The sequence below is a fragment of the Sarcophilus harrisii genome, chromosome 6 (genome assembly GCF_902635505.1).
Source record: "Sarcophilus harrisii chromosome 6, mSarHar1.11, whole genome shotgun sequence".
NCBI lineage: Eukaryota > Metazoa > Chordata > Mammalia > Dasyuromorphia > Dasyuridae > Sarcophilus > Sarcophilus harrisii.
This window is the reverse complement of record NC_045431.1, coordinates 214,372,650-214,388,584: the sequence shown is the minus strand read 5'-3', so window position 1 is coordinate 214,388,584 and position 15,935 is coordinate 214,372,650. Positions and strand designations below refer to the sequence as shown.

At 34.6% G+C, this 15,935-nt stretch overlaps 1 protein-coding gene across 2 annotated transcripts in view; it reads left to right on the top strand.

Moving 5' to 3' along the window:
- KIF18A (kinesin family member 18A) overlaps positions 1 to 13,645 on the top strand; it is a 98,301-nt gene extending 84,656 nt beyond the window's left edge. For both annotated transcript variants that reach the window (XM_012552534.2, XM_031941810.1), the window contains exons 15-18: positions 3,151 to 3,607; positions 5,001 to 5,108; positions 9,074 to 9,183; positions 13,304 to 13,645. In XM_012552534.2, the coding sequence (XP_012407988.1) occupies positions 3,151 to 3,607; positions 5,001 to 5,108; positions 9,074 to 9,183; positions 13,304 to 13,455 (827 nt within the window). In that variant the 3' untranslated portion in view covers positions 13,456 to 13,645. The remainder of the gene's footprint in view (positions 1 to 3,150; positions 3,608 to 5,000; positions 5,109 to 9,073; positions 9,184 to 13,303) is intronic.
- The last annotated feature ends 2,290 nt before the right edge of the window (positions 13,646 to 15,935 follow it).

The following is a 15,935-nucleotide window of genomic DNA, read 5'->3' as shown; positions in this document are numbered from 1 at the left end:
ACTTTCTTCTCAGCTTCTGACCACAGCTTCCTCCTCCCCCCAGGTTAGTTCTGGAGCCTGCTCCTCTCTCCTGTATGTGTGTTCTTCTCCTTGGTGCGCGCCTCTGCTCCCCTCCAATTGGCTCCTCTTTCCAGCTTCTCCATTTCTGTCGATGAGCTTGCCCCCTTCCAGTCACCTCGATGTCAGCTGGGTGGTGCTTCTCCTTACTGGACTCTCACTTCCTCCCTCCCTCCCCCACTCCCCTCACATGGGTCCCCTGCTCTTCGGTCAGGCCCTCAGTACCCCCTACCTGAACTGTTGGCAGCAAACTCCCGTCAGGCTGACCGTGTTACACCTGTCGGTGTTCCCCACTGCCTCCGATAATTTATTATGGCTTCCTGTTAATACTGAGCGTATATTACTTCTGTGATCTAATTTAAACCATGTTTGGTATTTAACATTTAGTTTCCCTCTGTTTTGCAGAAGTGAAGGCCTATGGTTGTGTAACAGTGCATATAAATGGCAATTTTTTCCCATATATTGTTTATAATTTTGCTGAACTTTTATTCCCTTTTAATCCCTTATTATGGGGGATTGTTCTCCATGGGGGAGGGAAGAGGAGAATATGTTGGGAAATATAAGGGATGTGGAAAATAAACTTAACAAGAATTCATTTTCAATGTGGAAATATGTTTAGAAGAATTGCACACGTTGATCTATCTTGGATTCCTTGCTCTCTAGGTGAAGGGAGGAGATAGAAGGGAGGGATAAAAAATTTGGAACATAAGGTTTGGCACAATGAAACCATCTTTGCTTATATTTTTGAAAAATAAAAACAATTTAAAAAAAAAAGAATGAATTTTTTACAGTAGAAAGGAAAAATGTCCCAATGCCAGGTATTCTTTGCAAGAGCATATCTAGAACGTACTTTCTTGAATTTTAAAAATAAATAAATTTTTAAAAATTTTTTCTTAACCTGACCCTATCTTGCCCTTTCAAGTATATATCTGGGCCCTCCTTGCATTCTCCTGACCAGCCACACTGATTGTCTTTCCTTTCCTTGCACAAGGCTTTCCCTCCCTGCTCCCTGCTTGGTCTCTGGCTGTCCCCATGCCTGCACTTCTTGCCCTGCTCACATCTCCTTCCATATCCAGCCCAGCGCCTTTTGCACGAGGTTCCTCCTGCTTCCTCAAGCTGCCCCTTGCATACCAGGCAAGGTGTTCTCGATTTCCGTGTTCTGTATACACACTTCTAGGTGCACATTGTCTATCCCCTTTAGAACTTAGAAAGTAAGAGTTTTAAGAACAAGGATATTTTCATCTTGTTTTTATATCCCCAGGATCTGTCATGGCACCTGCTTCATGTTATTGTTCAGTTGTTTTCAGTAATGTCTAGCTCTTTTGTGACCCCATTTGGGGCTTTCTTTCTAGAGATACTGGAGAAGTTCTTCATTTCCTTCTTCAGCTCATTTTACAGATGAAGATACTGAGGATTGTCACAACAGCTAGAAGTGCTTGAGGCCAGATTTGAACTCAGGAAGAGTTCCTCCTGCCTCTGGCCCAGCCACTTGGCTGCCCACCTAGTCCATAATTGATTGCTTGATCAACTAATAACTATCTTCTAGGGAAAGTGTATTTATATTAAGAGGACAAACCAGGGTAATAGCAATGAGAATGAAGAGAAGAAATACAAAGGATTTTATGGCATTTTAAGGTTTAATGATAGAATTTCAGTATTTGAGAGATGAGAAATTTTTTCTGTCAAATTTAGATTTTACCATGTGTTAAAACGACAAACAGTGAAGGCACTGATTTTTGGCATAATCAAGTCATCAAAGATCCAGTCATTTTCCAACTCCCCAGGAATCTGAACTAGTAGTCACCAACTTGAGTATTCTAATCCCAAATGGTGTGTGATCAATCCATCAATTACAGGATGGAAGGATGGGCCACATTCCCCCTCTCCCTATGATAACCCAGCAGTGTTGGAGCTTGTGGCCAACACAACTAGATCCATCTTTCTCTCTCAGAATTTGCCCACTCCCTCTACTGTATAAATTCACACTTCTCATTTCTTCCCTTCACAGTATAAATTTATACTTCTCATCTCTGTACCAGGTTTGGGGTCTGTCAGGACAATTATAGTCCACTTAGGATCTTATATAGAAAAGAGCATTTAGTTATAAGTTCAGCAGCAACTACAAAGGTATATCTACTGACCGAACGCAATGAATTAATGTTGGGTTTAGAATCAGAAGGCATGGGTCTGGCTCCTAGCTTAACCATTTCTTATCTGTGTAACTTTACATAAGTCACTTTCCCGCCAAACCTCTCTGTTTCCTCATCCAGCAAATGAGGGAGTTGGACTTGAGCAGGAATTCTTTGCTTTTTGTCCCCAAAACCTTTTCACAGTCTGGGAGTCCTATGGACACCTTCTTAGAATAATGTTTTTTAAGTGCAAAAAATGAAATACATAATTAGCATAAAATGATATAACTATAGCTACTAAAATATTTCTTAAAAAAATGTCAGGTTCCACCTTTAAATCCTTGATACTATGATATACTAATTTGTATACCCTTATCAATCAAAAGGATTTAGAGCATTTCTCTATTATACCCTTCAAATGTTTGATTAAGCAAAATCTTCCTGGCCCTATGAAAAATTGTATTTTTTTTCCTAATTCAAACTGGCTTTTTCCTCAGTAATGTCAAAGTATGCTTTTCTGTAGTTTAAAAGTTCCTGATTGTTTTACCTACAAATTATTTTAGTTGTTAATTTCTTTTAAAGCTTACTCCTAAAGAAGATATAATATATGAGACATTCCCTTGAGATCTTTGTAAAGCCAAAGATTAATTATGGTTTGTTTTTGGTTTTGGTTTATGTTTGACATACCAGAGCTCCAGGTTGATGATAACTCTGATATAGTCTCAATGGTAATTATTTGTGTTGGACAGATTGTATGTGACCAGTATCCAGGACTTCTTTGGAAGTTTTTGAAAATTGATTCTTAGTTTTAAATTTAAATTTATTACCCTTATTATTTTCTGTTCATTTTTTTTAAAATCAACTACTAAAAATTAGTTTCACCTTTCAAGAGACTATAGTGCTGTGATTAATATGAGAAAAGTTTAGATAAAACTATTAAGTTTTATTTTAATTTGCGGAACAGGTATACCTTCAGGCGAATCCAGTGAAAAAATGCAGCTGGCAATTAATCAACAGAAAACTCCTTCACAAAAAAGAACTCGGAGGAAATTAATCCAGTCTCCCTCGATGACCGAACATTCCAGAGGACCTAAACTGTCGAGTAAAACTCGACTCAATGATTCTTTCACACAGGAACTCCAAGCTATTATGTATACACCAGAAAATTGTAAAAAATCAATTCAAAATCCCAGTTCACAGTCGTCATATGGATCCAGTTTTCAGGAAGCCAACAGTTTGAAAACAAACAGTAATCCCTTTCATGCTCCCTTTTCAAAAAGTTGTATACCTCTTGACAGAAGGATAGAGTGTGTCAAAGAGAATTTAGAGTCTACGTTTGTTATACATGAAGACACCAATGGCACTGGCGTATTCTCTGAAAAGGGATTGGAACCAAATGAAAATGATACCGTTTTACCAAGGTATGGCATGCAGCATTTCTATCAGTGGAATTTCCCAAATATGTTAACTCAGGATTCTTCAGATAGATTTAATTTTTTTTTTTTCCATTTCCTGGTTAAGGTTTAGTTTGGAGATGCATTCATGTTTGAAAAAGCCAGTACCTGGGGCTCAGCAGACCTGAGTTACTACACCCAGTCTGTCAGTAGCCAGCTGTGTGACCCTTCAAACATTCCCTAACTTCTTTGTTCTTTCATTTCCTCATGTGTAAAAGAGCATTAGACTAAATTAATTATACAAGGAAAATACCCTCTCAGCATTAATACTATGAAATGTATTTTTTTGGTTTAGATCTGTTTTTTTAATAAATATATTATTTAGTTTTCAATATGAAATGTATTAAGACCAACTTTTAAGCAAAATACTCTTCATTTTTCTTCCATTTCATCTTTAAAACCTTTCCTCATATTTCATACCTCACACCTCATAGTTGGCATCTCCAATAAATATATTTTAACAGAGTGATTAGGTTGACTGAGCTACTTTATCTGTTAGTTTTCTAGCTAGACAACCCATACCATCTGAAAAGGATTACTATATATGTTATACTTTTTAAAATTTCCTTTGAAGGAAATTCCACAATTTCTCATGGTGTCTGACAACTCTTGGTACTCTAGCAACCCTTAGATAATGTAAAATATTCCTAAACCTAAACCAATTTTCACTGCATTTCATCCAAGACAACATATGTATACTTTCATACTTTACCTGTTGAGTTCACATTTCATCTGTCATATCCTGCGCATGTTTATGTGAGGAAAGGTATCCATGTCTTTTCTTGCTACTGGTAGTATGACAGTCTTATGATAGCAATGGTTTCTGAAGATAGATGCATAAATGGAATATGTATATAGAGATATGTCTGTACTCTTTTTAAATTATTAACATGTAAGTTTAGAAAATCTTTACTAAAATCTTATTCCAGTGTTTCATCATGGTGTTCATCAAAAGTGTTTCTCTGTCGATTCAAGCAAAGCACAAACTCTAATAGATCCTACCAAGAAATCTTTGTACAGAGTAGGTTATTAATAAATGGTAAGTGAAGTAAGGACCTCATAGAAGACTATTTATTTGTCCCCATAACTTAGTGTGTATACAGTCTCTTTACCGATTACCATTCATCAGGGGATCACTTGTTACTGCAGCTTCCTTAGATACCTTTACCTCCCTAGGCCACAAGTTCCTCATAAATACATAAGGGATTGGACTAGAAATGATGTCTGAAATACCTGTAATATTTCTGCTTCATTGAAAATTTTTATGGCCTATATTTATTGCCATCTTAAAAATGGTTTTTCACTAAAAAGAAAAAAATAAGGATATCTTTTTTTTTTTTTTTTCACTTATAAACTGTAGGCTTAGCCTCCCTTCATTGTTGACTAAAACATCTGTCCACTTAACAAATGAAACCCCATCCTACATGGCAATGACTGCTGCTGCCAAGAGAAAACGGAAATTAACAAGGTAAGATTCCAGAAAACAGGCTCATTGCAGGGCCGGTGTAAGACTCGTCTGTCACGCCATAGTCTCACCCTACGGTTTATGTCCTGATGCTCTCATTTTTTGGTAGCTGTTTAAACTTATAGTCTGTCAATAACAGCCCATGGTGATAGGTGAGCCAGAAAACTTAGCTTCAAATCCTGGCTTCCTTATTGACATTCTGGAGGATCCTCCCTGGCTCTCAGCTCTTCTTTTTGTACAGAGGGAATAATAATGAGGTATGAAGAAAAGCGCAAAAGTAAAATAAAGGACCAGAAATGAAAGCTAGTATTCACAAGGATGAGGCATCTGGAGTCTGTAGCATAGCAGACCCTTTGAGAACATTTATAAAATGTTCTGAATCCACAGGGTGTGTTATTATTAATTTACCAAAATTAAATTACTCCAGAAAAGTCAAGTTTAGTAAAACCTCCGATTTGTAATTGGTTTTTTTTTTTTTTTGTTTTTTTTTGTTTTTAACATTTAAAAATGATTAGAAAATTCTTCAAACTCTGAAAACACTGTATTCACCTATAAATTTCAGCCACATCTGATTTTTCAAATGAATGAAAAAGTGAATGATCCCAGATTTCTGCTCCCATTAGTGATCAGAAAGGGATAAAGAAGGGTCCTCTCTAATAATACCTGGTTTAAATATGAAAAATAGATTGTCCAGGGGCAACTAGGTGGTGCAGTGGTTAGAGCACCAGCCCTGAAGTCAGGAAGACCCGAATTCAAATTTGGTCTCAGACACTTAACACTTCCTAGCTGTATGACCTTGGACAAGTCACTTAACCTTAATTGCCTCAGCAAAAAAGGAAAAATAGACTGCCCAGCCTTTTTAGTTCTACTATTCATCTCATAAGCATTTTACAAATAAAGTACTTTTTAAAACTTGAAGTACTACAAATGAGAGATTATTTTAGTGTCCTCATTGATAAATCTTTCATGTTTGTTTTACTAAAAAGGCACAAAAAGCACTAAAAAATATTTTTAGTTTAAAAAAAAAAAGCATCTAAATTTGAAGTCACATCCAGGAGTTATATCCTTCTCAGTCAGGCAGTCCTTAGCCAGCTGGTGGAACTTTGTCAACTCACTCTTTCTTTGAGTCTTAATTTTCATGAAATGGGGATGATGTTTAAATCACCTCATATTATTAGATCATGTACTTTAATTTATTAAATCATGTATTTTAATTTCACTTTTTAAGTTATATACAAAATGCAATGTATTACTATTAGTATTAAAGTCATTCCTTACTTTTTCCCTGGTCAAACCAATATTCATGCTTGCTCCAAATTGAAATGATGTACTTTTTTTTTTCTTATTGTACAGCTTTATAGATGGTTTCACTTGTTTTTTTTTTAAACTTCAGGTGTTATTTTTAACTTGGATGATTTTGATAATAATAATGTAATAAGTACAATTTTATACCTTACCTTACCTCCTTCTTCCTCATTATTAGTTGATTCCCCACATCCCCATCCTCAACCCATGGTTGGTAGCCTGCTTTGTTTTGTATAAAAGTCAAAAGCAAACTCTCACACAGTAGATAGGATGTTAAAGGAAGAGTTCTTAGAGTCCCCAGTTACTTTTGATACTTTGAAATTGCCATCATTGTAAGAATCATTTTGTTTGGTGGTTTAGAAATAAAGTTATATGATTCTACAAAGCAACTAATATTATGGTAATTCAGTTACAAGACATATAAAGAAAATAAGTTGATTTTTCCAAGCATAAGAATTGCTTCTGTTAAGTTCCCTCTGAAACCAGTAATTAGATCCTGTCATTAACTAAGGTTAAGAGAGATTAATGCTAGAAATGTACATAATTACTTTTTTTTGATCCTCCTTTTCCTTAATTAAATCTACATGAGCGTGATAGTAATAAACCCTGGTATTTTCCACTTATCCACAAGCCTTAATCTATATGTACTTGTATATTTGTGGTGTGTCCATTTTACTTCCTACCCAGATATTAAAACAGTCCAAAAGTACTAGTAATTTCAACAAAATACTAAACTCTTTACATTGATTCGCTGCCTCATTTGGAAATAACAAAATTTTAGTCTCATAAATTAATAGAGCATAACAACAGAATTACCTGACTGAGAATATACTTATCAATTATAATCCAATTCACAGTATAATTCAGCTATGCTTAGCTTATATTTATCAGATATTCAAAGTTTAAATTTTTCAACACATTAAATAATGACCTTCTTCCATTAAGGTCAGATTGACTGAGAGAATGTGTGATTCCACCTAAGAAACAATTTTAAATAACATATGTTAATTTCAATAATTATAGTTATTAAATAATGAATTCTATAAACATTAATTATAATTTCATAGTTGAAACTTTCAATTTTTATATAATTCGGGATCACCTATCAATAGTAATATCTACCTATTCTAAAGAAAAAGATAATTTTAGAGAAGCATCTAGCAATGGATTAGTGAAAAAGGAAAAACCTTATAACCTTTCTCTTGGTGCCCATTAGTTTTGTCATTTTGATTTTGTACTTCTGCCTGCCTGTAAATTTTGTCTTTCTCTTTATGGCTCTACCCTCAAAATCAGAACACAAATCTGTCTTGTGACATGAATATTTAGTGTGTTTCATCAATGTAATATTTAACTAAATATTTCTTAAGACTTTTTTTAAGTGAAGCTACAAAGTTTATTAAATCAGATGTGTGTTTGACATAAACATTCTACTTATTTGATTATACTGGGATTACATTCCTGGAAATGTGAGTTTTAGTCAAGTAGTCAAACCTCAAATTCCCATAGGAAGGATGCTATAGATAATGTTTGTATTTTTGACATGTTCCAAAATGATCAGGAAATTAGATGTGAGAATAAACATTCATCCAAGAGAGCCAATGACAATCTTTTGTTTACAGGATGTTCTGTTTCTTGGGGGAGGAAATCTAATGATTAAGTGAAGCAAGTGTATTAATTTAAAGATGTACATGATAAAATGGTAGTACCTCATCTGACGTGTTCAAGAATGAATTGTTTCACATAGTTGTCTTTTTATAAGAACTTGAAATTTATGCCATTAAATACTAAAATCATTATTTTCACAATTTTGGTTAGAAATTTTTCTGAACAGTACCTTGACTTCTTCAACACAAAACCTTACCTTGATGATTCAAAGTCATCATTATAAACATCCATTACTTGTTTAAGACTGCAATAAAGTGAATGCTCTCAGGACTTAGTGAAATATGTGTGGCTCTTTACCCCTACAATAAATGTCCCCAGACAGCTATGCTTTTGAGTTCTTGTCTGCTTTCCACAATTTTTTCTCTCTTGTCCTATTGTTTGCTGCTTCTGATCTAAGCTAGAAACCATTCATAACTAAGCTTGTTAAAATTCAAAATAAAAGTAAGTGCTCTGTGGAGCTTCTTAGCAACAATAGTTAACCATAGATTTTTATATGCTTTTCTAGACATTTTTATGCACACAATCTCATTAGATCTTATTTCTGATAATTAAAGCATAGAAGCTTCAATTGCAAGGACTTTGTAACACTCTTTGTCACAAGGACCTTTTTGATTCCCTTCCTCACTCTTGGCTGGGTTCAGTGTTGTTGAGACAGCTAGCTAATGGTCATTTAGCTCTTACTTTCACTTGACAGTTTACAGAGTACTTTCCTTCCTGAGATAAAGCTTTACCATAAATCCCTGTGGTTACAGAAACATTTCCCATCCATCACCTCCTCTGACCCTTCTATCCTTCCTTACACCAGCCTTGGGAGAGGGAGGCTGTTGAGGTCCCTTCATCCTCTAGAACAAGGAGTCTTTCCTCCTGCCTGCCTGTTGTGAGGGCCAAGAGAATATAGTTAAAGCCCGTGGTAACCAGAAAACATTCTACTTCTGTCAATTATATGTACTTATTCTATTGTAAAAATAGCAACATTTTTTCTATCTATTTTTTTCAAGTCCTACACCCAGCAGTTCGTTAAAGACTACGCAAGATCCAGTAGCTATGAAGCGTGTCCGAAAGGATCTTACAGGTCATGAATATTCTAGGATAAACAGACCAGCAAAGGGTAAGTTGTAGCTCCTGAGCTCAGAATTGGAGAGTAAGTATGGTTATTGCTGGGCAAGACAGAATGAGACAAGTCAGCAAGCTGTTTCTTGGATTAATTTTTTGTTGTTGTTAAAGCTTTTTATTTACAAAGCATCTGCATGGGTAATTTTTCCAACATGGACCCTTGCGTAACCTTTTGTTGCAAATTTTCCCCTCCTTCACCCCACCCTCCCCTAGCTGATAAATAGTCCACTACATGTTAAATATGTTGAAATACATGTAAGATCCTATGTGTGTGTGTGTATATGTGTGTGTGTGTACATATATATATGTGTGTATATACATACATATATATATACACACACACATATACATATTTATACAATTATCTTGCTGCACAAGAAAAATATGATCAAGAAGGAAGGAAAAAAAACTGAGAAAGAAAACAAAATGCAAGCAAATAACAACAGAGAGAATGAGAATGCTATGTTGTGTTCCACACTCTGTTACCACAGTGCTCAACAGTAATATTCCATAACATTCATATACCATAACTTATTCAACCATTCTTCAACTGATGGGCATCCACTCAGTTTCCAGTTTCTAGCCACCACAAAAAGGGCTGCCACAAACATTTTTGCACACATGAGTCTCTTTCCCTCCTTTAAGATCTCTTTGGGATATAAGCCCAGTAGAAACACTGCTAGGTCAAAAGGTATGCATGGTTTGATAACTTTTTGAGCATAGTTATTGGATTAATTTTTAAGAGGTTATGTCCACTTAAAGCTTTTGATTTAGGTAGGTCTAGCATCAAGAAGACTGGGCTGGGAATCGGAAGAATCTGAGTTCCAGTCCTGCTCTTTGGCACAAGCCGGCTTTGTGCATTGGTCCCAGGCAAGTTCCTTAACCTAGTGCACCAAGCCCCAGCTAGTTCTCTCACCTTTGGAATTGTAGAAGAGCTGCTGTTCTGCATTATTGCAAGGAATTTCTACAGTAGGGATTCTCTGCACAGGACTAGACTGATTAAAATAAAACTGCACATGTTAAAGCACTTTGAAGAAACTGCTTCTGTACCTGCTGCCCATCCTCAAGCTCTCTGTGATTACTGAGCCCACTCAAACTTCTATGACTTACCAGATTGTAAAAGCAACTAAGAGAAATCAAAAGAGATTCTCAGAGTTCAAATAAGCAAACTGTCTCCTAAGTGCATGCTCTGCAAAGCTTCAAAAAGCAGCAGAACTAGATGTAAATTTTGGAGTCTGCACTAAATGTATTCTCCTTGGGGATACAATTTATTTACGGTAGAGTGTGACACAGAGTCATTTGGGGAAGCAGCTACCCACTTACAGTTTTGCAGAGTAGCCATCTTTCCATCTCCTTCACCCTTACCACCCAATCTGTTGACCAGTCTGCTACCAACATTCATGAAAATTCCTTCACTGAATATCCTGAAGTCCCAAGTTAGAAAGTGAGCATACTATCAGAAAATAATTATAGCTGTAGCAAATTACAAAAGGCCCATCTGAGACCTTTCTCCTTTTAAGATTTTATTATCTGAATTTTCCTATCTCTGGATTCTATTTTCATTCATCTCACTGATTTTCCTTGCTTGAAATACATATGGTAGTTTTTTAGTTACAATAGGAAATGAAAAGGTGAATAAGATAAATGCTAGCCCTCAAATTTTCAAATTAGAGCTGTGGAATCCAAAAATGGGACTAAGCCTCCAAAGCCAAGTATCTCATGGGCAATATAGTCAATATGGCCTAAGTAGAACAATGTTTATAGATTCATAAAATAAAATACATGGGGTTACAGGAAGGAAAATAATTTCATTAAATCATAAAATATTTACTGAATAAATAAAAATATCAGTCTCTATTTTGTGTGGCCTGCCTGCCATCTTTAACAGGAGATGATTCCAAAGATGATGGTGGCGTAGGGTTTCAGGTAGCTCTCACCTGAGTATTCACAAGTACAAACTCTGAAACAGATTCTTTCAGCTCATTTCTTTTTTAGATAGCAAAGTTCCAAGAGAGAGAGGCTCAGTGACAGAAGATTGACCCCAGAGCCAGAGCAATCGGGCTTTTTAGACCTTTTGGGTAGTATCATTGCAAACAGCATTAGTAGAAGACAATTAACATACCTTGGAAGAAAATGTTCTGTTTTCCTCCAAGCTTCAATGGAGGCTGTTTTTGAGGTGCATGCTAAAATTCTTAATTTTACTGCCTTTCATCCGTGTTGTATTTTCATTTTAAAGGTCTTAACAATATTACTAGACTTAATTGGTAAATGTTTTTGTGCTATGATCAAGCTGTAAGAAGTGAAAAGAAATGCATAGATATCTTAAAGAAAGAAAGGAAAATCTTAGGAACTAAAGTTTCATTATTTAACTTTTTATATTGTATTTAGTGATAGTTCTTTATATGTGTACACTCAGGAATCCTTAAGTTCATTATAATTTTGCAGACAAGTAACAGATTGTATCATAGTAGTCTAAGTCTACATTCCCCTAAAATTAGATGTCTTTGGAAAGAAGACACACACTGAAAAATAATCCAAATCTAAGCTGCATTTAGGTTTTTTAACATGTCAAGTTCAAGGAGAAGCTGTCACCTGTATTCAAACTAATTTGGCACATAAAACTGGAGAGAAATTATTTTGATAAGTATAATTTATAAAGAAAGAAAACTTAAGCTCTAAAATGCAAAAAGTACTCCTGATGTAATGAATGACTATTTTTAAAGGGATTTCTTCTTTTTCTTAGATCAATCTCCTTACATTTCCTAATGGAAATACCTTCTGGAGAAGGTATCATTGATCCCTTTGCCTCTCCCAATTGTAATTTCATCTCCTATCTATTTCCTCATTAATCTTTCTTCTTCTTCCCTGTTCTCCCTAATCAAGATTTCATGCAAACTCATAGTTGAGAATAATGAATTTAGTAAAAGGTTAGTTTGCAAAGGAAGATAGTAAGGGGAAAATGTGCAAGTAAAATAAACTTTAAATATATATGATTAGATTCTGGGAAACATTTTGGAATTAATCATGCTGGAAAGGTGAATAAACTATCCTTTGACCCTCAGATCCTACTATTGGGCACATACCCCAAAGAGATCAAAACCAGAAAACCCTCTGTATATTAAACTGTTCAGAACAATCCTTGAGCAGCACTTTGGGGGCTGGCAAAGAACTAAAAACCAAGTTGACGCTCACCCCCTGGGAGATGACTAACCAAATTATAGTAAATTAATGTAATAGAATATTACTACATCTAAAGAAATGAGTATTAATTCAGAGAAATGTTAATGCTTATGTGAGCTACTACAGAGCAAAGTAAGGAGGAACAGGAAAATAATAATATACCCAATGATTACAGTAACATAAATGGAAAGAACTAAATCAAAATGAAATTGAATGCTGTACAATGAATAACCAAGGTTATTCTTGAAAAAGAGATGAAATATACCTTCCTCTTTCCTTTGCAGAGAGATGGAAGACTGTGGGTGTAGAATATTGTATATATACTGTCAGATTTATTTGTTGGTTAATAGTTGTATAGGACCACTTCTTTTAAAATTTTTGTTAAGAAAAGATGGTCCACTGAATAGGGGGTGAACAAGGATACATTTGGAAATGAAGTTTCAGTTTCAGTTCCAGTTTAAGTTTTGACAAAACAAATCAATAAAAAAATATCTCTGGTAAGTCTATAAAATTGGGGGAAAAAAGCAATGAGATCAGATGTTTCTTTCTTACCAAAAAAGAGAGAATTTAAGACAGAGAAGAGAAGGGAAAATGTTGATGAGCTAAAATAGAGAATGACAGTGAAAATAAGATCTTTAATTAACTAAGAGGAAATAACATAGAAATGTTATTTAGCATTCTGGAGAACTCTCCTCCATGAGGACTTAGTGAAATCATCACATATTACTTACAAAAATTGGTCTTTCACATCTCTAGATAGGACTTTAACAATCTCATTTTTGCCAAAAAATATATTGGTATTTATTTTATTCTCTTGTTTGAATTTTAAAAGATATGTTTTCCTTCTTGAGTTTAGAATTCTTACAAATATTAATTAAATGTACCATTCCTTGAATGACATTTGTCCTATTATTCTATTTATCTTTCTTTTCCAGCACATAAAAGAAGTATCCATGAACTAAATCCAGGCGTGCAGAGAAAATTTGGGAGAAGTATTTCAGAAGGAAACATAACACTCAATTCAAAATCAAAATCATCCACTTTTATCAAGCCTAATTTTCTAAAATGCTTTCCTAAGAAGGATTAAAGTAGACCTTTTGTATGTCCTCGGTACTTTTGAAGAAGCTTTTGACAAATAGACTCTATAGGTTTCCTCAATCCCATAAAAACATCCTAGAATAGAAGGGGAAAATTCTCTTTTCCCTTGCATGTGTTGTTTTAAATAAATGTAAATTTCAGCAGCAAAACTAGATGTAAATTTTTGATACTTTTAACATGTTTTGATAGTCCATTTCTTATCACTATATCATTTTAATATGGTTTTTGTTTTTCAATTTTTTTTTATTGTAGGACCATTTAAATTAAAATTTCTATATTCATGGTCTCCTTTTCCCTAAATATTTTATTATATACTAATAGCTTATAAGCCTATAGAGTTGTAAATAGATTGTCTAAATAATTTTTGTGATTAAAATGCACTAATTCTTTTCTCTGCTATTTGGTATGTTTAAAATGCAGCTTTTACAACTGAGTTTGAGTATGGTTTTTGTTTCATAGTAAAAACAATATTTGATTTGTATTTTAGACTTTTATTATACCATCCACAACTCTTTTTTTGGAGCTTTCTCATAATTCAAATTAGGTTCACCTTTTTGATACCTAAACTAAGATCTGAAAGTAATTTATATATCTCTGATAACAATGAAGACTCAAATTATTTGCATTCATTCATTTTTATTTAATATCTCTTAGATTTGTCATTTTTGTTTAGTCATTCAGTCTTGTCCAATTCTTCATGATCTCAAGGAATACACATGGCAGGTCAAATCTGTTCTCTAATATTTCCCAAAGTCTGTCCAAGCTCATGTTTGTTGCTTCTTATGGCATTTTATCAGAGGAGTATCATCTGCATATCTGAGATTATTGCTATTTCTCCCAGAAACCTTAATTCTGGCTTTTGGTTCATCCAGCCTGGCATTTCACATCATATATTCTGCATATAAATTAATAAGGTGGCAATATTCAGCCATGTCCTTTCCCAGTCTTAAATTCAGCAGTGGTTCCGTGTTAAGTTTTGACTATTACTTCTTGGCCTGCATACAGGTTCCTCAGGAGACGAGTAAGATGATCTGGGCACTCCTCTCTCTTTGAGGACTTGCCACATTTTGTTGTGATCCACACCGTGAAAGGCATCTTTTTTCTGGAACTCCCTTGCTTTCTCCAGAATTCAGCAAATGTTGGCAATGTAGTCTCTTGTTCCTATGCCTCTGAAAACCAGCCTGTTTTTCTGGTAATTCTTCATTCACATATTGCTGAAGCCGAGCTTACAGAATCTTAAACATAGCCTTGCTAGGCTTATAAAATGAGCCCAATTATTGGCTAATTTGAACATTCTTTGGCATTGCCCTTTATGATTGGGAGATAAACTGATCTTTCCAGTCCATTGACTCCTGTTGTTTTCCAAATTTGCTGGCATCTTGAGTGCAGCACTTCAACAGCATCATCTTTTAGAATTTTAAGTAGTTCAGCTTGATTTCCATCTTCTGACTTACCTCCCCCAAACTGCCCTCGCTTCTCTCAGTTCCTCACCTCTTTTTCTTATCCCCTTACTTTCCTTATTTTCCTGTATGGTAAGATAAATTTCTTCTATACCCAGCTGAGTGTGTCTCTACCTGAGACAATTTCAATAAGTAAGGATCATGTGCTTCTCTATCCCCTTCTCCCATTTTCATCTCCACTGTAAAATCTCTTTCAAACTTCTTATATGTCACAAAATTTATCTCATTCTACCTTTTTTCCCCTTCATCATTTAATTTTTTTTTTAAGATAATCTACCATCACATTCAACTCACACCTCTTCTGTTTATGTATACTTCTGACTGCACTAAGAATGAGAAAATCTTCAAGAGTTATAATTGGCATTTTCCCATGTAGGAATATAAAAAGTTTAATCTTATCAAACCTCTGTTTTTTGTTTTGTTTTGTTTTGTTTTGTTTTTTATGCTTCTCTTGAAACTTATATTTGAATCTTGTATTTGAAACTCAGATTTTTTGTCTTCTGCTCTGATCTTTTCATCAAGAATGCTTAAAAGTCCTCTATTTCATTGAATTTCCGTTTTCCCCCCTGAAGGATTTTATTCAGTTTTGCTGAGTAGGTGATTCTTGATTGGAATCCTACCTGCCCCGCCCTCTGAAATATAGTATTCTAAGCACTGCAAAGCTGTTGAAACTGCTAAATTTTATGTTATCCTGACTATGGTTTCATAATATTTTAATTGTTTTCCTTTTTTAATACTAATAGTTTTTTTTTAATACATTCAAAGATAATTTTTAACATTCCCCCTTACAAAACTTTTTATTCCAAATCTTTGTCCCTTCCTTCCCCTTCCCTAGATAGCACATAATCTGGTATAAGTTAAACATGTGCAATTCTTCTAACTACATATCCATATTATCATGCTACACAAGAAAAATCGGATCAAAGGAGGGAAAAATATGAAAAAGAAGAACTAAGCAAACAAATAACAAAAAAGTGAAAATGCTATGTTTGATCCACATTCAGTCTCC